This window comes from Gymnoscopelus braueri (genome assembly GCF_963280865.1).
Source record: "Gymnoscopelus braueri genome assembly, chromosome: 17".
NCBI classification, from domain to species: domain Eukaryota; kingdom Metazoa; phylum Chordata; class Actinopteri; order Myctophiformes; family Myctophidae; genus Gymnoscopelus; species Gymnoscopelus braueri.
In genome coordinates, this window is record NC_137617.1 from 11,413,865 (window position 1) to 11,414,333 (window position 469).

General features: G+C 51.8%; 1 protein-coding gene across 1 annotated transcript in view; it reads left to right on the plus strand.

Annotated features, from left to right (window-relative positions):
* Positions 1-386: 386 nt before the first annotated feature.
* LOC308104429 (integrin beta-3-like) overlaps positions 387-469 on the plus strand; it is a 68,764-nt gene continuing 68,681 nt past the window's right edge. Inside the window, exon 1 of the mRNA XM_080454833.1 lies at positions 387-469. This exon is cut by the window's right edge and continues 59 nt beyond it. Coding sequence (XP_080310959.1) covers positions 438-469 — 32 coding nt within the window. The 5' untranslated portion in view covers positions 387-437.

Here is a 469-nt window from a genome sequence, read left to right on the forward strand (position 1 = left end):
TGCACCCAGTAGCATTATGACTTTAGTCCTCACTGGGGAGGGGAACATTATGGACACTTTACTGTATTTGGTGCTGTAGTGTGCAGACAGTGTGCACTGTGCGCGCGTGTGAGTGTGTGAGTGTGTGTGTGTGTGTGTGTGTGTGTGTGTGTGTGTGTGAGAGAGAGAGAGAGAGAGAGAGAGAGAGAGAGAGAGAGAGAGAGACACACACACACACAGAGGGAGACACAAACACACAGAGGGAGACACACAGAGAGACAGACAGACAGACAGACAGACAGACAGACAGACAGACAGACAGACAGACAGACAGACAGACAGACAGACAGACAGACAGACAGACAGACAGACAGAAAGAGGGCGGGAGACAGGGGGGGAGAGAGAGAGGCAGACAGAGGGGGGAGTTAAATGAGTCTTACCAGAGCTGACTCCACCACATGAGTGTTACATCAGGTGTCCCGTCCAGGAT